This window comes from Corylus avellana, chromosome 2 (assembly GCF_965113065.1).
Source record: "Corylus avellana chromosome 2, dhCorAvel1.hap1.2, whole genome shotgun sequence".
Classification (NCBI taxonomy): domain Eukaryota; kingdom Viridiplantae; phylum Streptophyta; class Magnoliopsida; order Fagales; family Betulaceae; genus Corylus; species Corylus avellana.
This window is the reverse complement of record NC_142491.1, coordinates 47,049,023-47,051,856: the sequence shown is the minus strand read 5'-3', so window position 1 is coordinate 47,051,856 and position 2,834 is coordinate 47,049,023. Positions and strand designations below refer to the sequence as shown.

General features: G+C 38.0%; 1 protein-coding gene across 1 annotated transcript; it reads right to left on the bottom strand.

Annotated features, from left to right (window-relative positions):
* Window positions 1–882: 882 nt before the first annotated feature.
* Window positions 883–2,012, bottom strand: LOC132168082 (acidic endochitinase). The gene has a single exon (XM_059579155.2). It carries the CDS (start codon window positions 1,974–1,976, stop codon window positions 1,086–1,088), a length of 891 nt encoding a protein of 296 aa, XP_059435138.1. The 5' UTR covers window positions 1,977–2,012; the 3' UTR covers window positions 883–1,085.
* Between the last annotated feature and the right edge of the window lie 822 nt (window positions 2,013–2,834).

Below are 2,834 nucleotides of genomic sequence, written 5' to 3'. Positions count from 1 at the left end.
AAAAAAAGGTTGGACATGGAAGACTTTTTGAGTGTCTAATTCTATATGTTGCATAATGCAAACAATGAGAAGTTATGCACTTTAAAGACTTTCCATCTTCTTTTGAGTATTTAATTCAAATTGATGTTGGAGAAAAGTTATGCACCTTCAAGACTTTCATGAGTGTAAAAATGAGACTTTATAAAAAAAAGTAAACAAATGGACTTTCCAAGAGACTATTTACTAACCCTTTTTTTTTTTTAATCACATTAGAGCCCTTAACAATTTTTCTTTTTGTTTTAATATATATATATATATCGTACAATTCTTAATTATGGGCCTTATTCTATTTGGGCCTTAAGCGACCACCTAATATACTTGAGCCTGGCCTTGATCCAGTCATCCAATATGAAGAACCGTTGGATTATGCCCTGATCAATAAGCACCCAAGAGAAGTAATCTCTTCCACGTACGAGTGTTGTGAACGTGATCAAGACGAGGAGAAATATAGGAGGAGGTGGAAATTAATTAGTGTTTATCTAAAAAAAAATATTTAAACTAATAGAAAATGATGAATTTACTTATTAAATTAATATTTTGAAACTTCTTCTAACTTTTTATGCGGGCCGCTAATACGTAGAATATTTAACTAAAATATAAAATAAATTTTGAAGTGAAGTTCCTAGCTTAAAATTCTCACTTTGATACCATGCATGTTAAAGTACAGTTTTAATAGTTTAAATTGATAATACATATAGTGATTAATTATTTAATTAATATTAATTAACGAGAAGGAGCATGCAGTGAAGATTTTAGTCTTCACTTAAATCATGGCTGGTCATATGATACTTTGAAAAATCATACAGTTAATTATGACACAAACTAATTATAAGCACGTAATAATTAAAGCGTACTAATTAAGAGGGTAGTTGTCATAAAGATACATGCATGTTACAATATTCATAAAAGGTAGCGAAACATCTATTGATCTGTAACTTATTCAGAGGCTAGCTACTTCTCATAAAAGTACATGATGTTACACCATAGATAGGGAAACCAATTGCGCGCATGTGATGTGTAACTTATTTATTAGGCATGCATGCGATCTAGATGCTGCCCTTTATGGCTGCACTATACCCATTATCAAACAATTTGCTCCAAAGCATAACCCCTCCATACTTCGGTGAACTCTTAATGGATGGAAGAACTTGAGCCTTGAGCACATCGGCCGGAATAAATCCACCGCTTGGAGCAGCTGCGGCAGCCGCCGGCAGCCCCAAGAACACTTGCTTAGCTTGAACCGTGGCCCATTTCTTCCACGCACTCAAAAGGTTGTTAGCATTGCCTGCGTATTGACATTGACCGTTGTTGTAGAATTGAACCCAAACATAATCAAATAAGCCTGTTTTGATAGCGGCATCTAGGTGAGCGTCTGGGAATGGACACTGTGGAGCTGCTGCTAAGTACACCTTTTTTTGTTGGCTGAACCCGCTAAGTGACCTAGCGAGTTCATCCCAGTGGTTTGAACCGCCAGCCTCAATGTCAAAATCAATACCATCCAAAACCGCATCGCCTAGAGGGCGTGAATTTGAGCTACCGCCTAAGTAGTTATTCCAAAGGTAGTTGGCTACTTGCTTTGCATCGTCGACCGAAGAAAGAGAGTAGCTTCCGATGCCACCACCAATAGAAAGGAGGACTTTGATGCCTCGAGCTTGGCAAGCTTTGATAGGAGTGCTTAGACGGGTACAACCATTGACACTGGGATTACAGTGTCCGGCTAGGTTTAGTACGGGGGTCTTGCCGCCACCAAATGTGGTTAAGAAAGCTATGTTCACATATTGATAATTTCCCGTTGCACAAGTGTCAGCCAAAGAGCCTTCATTGCCGCTTTGGCCCCAATAAATGGCAATCCCAGCCGCTTGAGAGGACTTGAACAAAGAGATGATGATTAGTAGGGAGAATAGTAGGAAGGATGCTTGTTTATTATGGGTTGCCATGTTTTGGTTCTTCTTTGGCTTGTGAATATTGGTGAAGTGAGGGGATATATTTATAGGTCCGGGGGTCTTGCGAGTCCATAGGCTTAGGGAGGAAAAGTATGACAATCGTGTCTTGCGGGTAACAATTTGTTCATATTCATAAATTCTTCTGCATGTGGAACAAAGAGAAAATATGGCAAAAAAACAAAAATCAGGTTGACGGACTCTAGTGCTAAGTTCACGGAACAATTCAAACACTACATCAATTAAACTAAAGACAGGCAACCCGGCCGCTGTCCCATCAGAGAGAGAGTGAGAGTTAGAGAGAGAGAGAGATCATGAAAATGAAAGGTTTTTTGAGCTGATTACTACATACTTGTACAATTTGAGGATCAAATTAATTGTTTAGAAAAAAACCCTAATTACGATCTGCAAATTTGAGTTCTAAACAAATGGTTGTAGGGAAATCGGAAGGAACATTAATCTTCTTTATCATGGACCCAAGCATATGAGATCGATCGTCTCCCAAATTGAAAAACAAATTCACAAAATAACAAAGCCATCGATATTGAAAAAAAGCTTATACAAGACTCAAAGTCATGATACAGCTAGATCTCGTACGTGGCAAACAGGCACTGCACGCCAAATTATCATTTGAATGGTTGGAAGTTTGTAAAACTTAATTCCATCGGATATGCTTTATGGACATAAATTTCCACTCTCTTCTGGAAGATGCTGACTGCTTATCTTATCTTTTTACCCTTTTTCCAAGTCTCCCCCTCCAAGTCGTCTCCTCACTTTTCTATGGGTTGAATCCACAAAATTCATACATACCCTTGTTAAAAAGCAGAAAGCTACAAATTTGCATACAAGAACGAG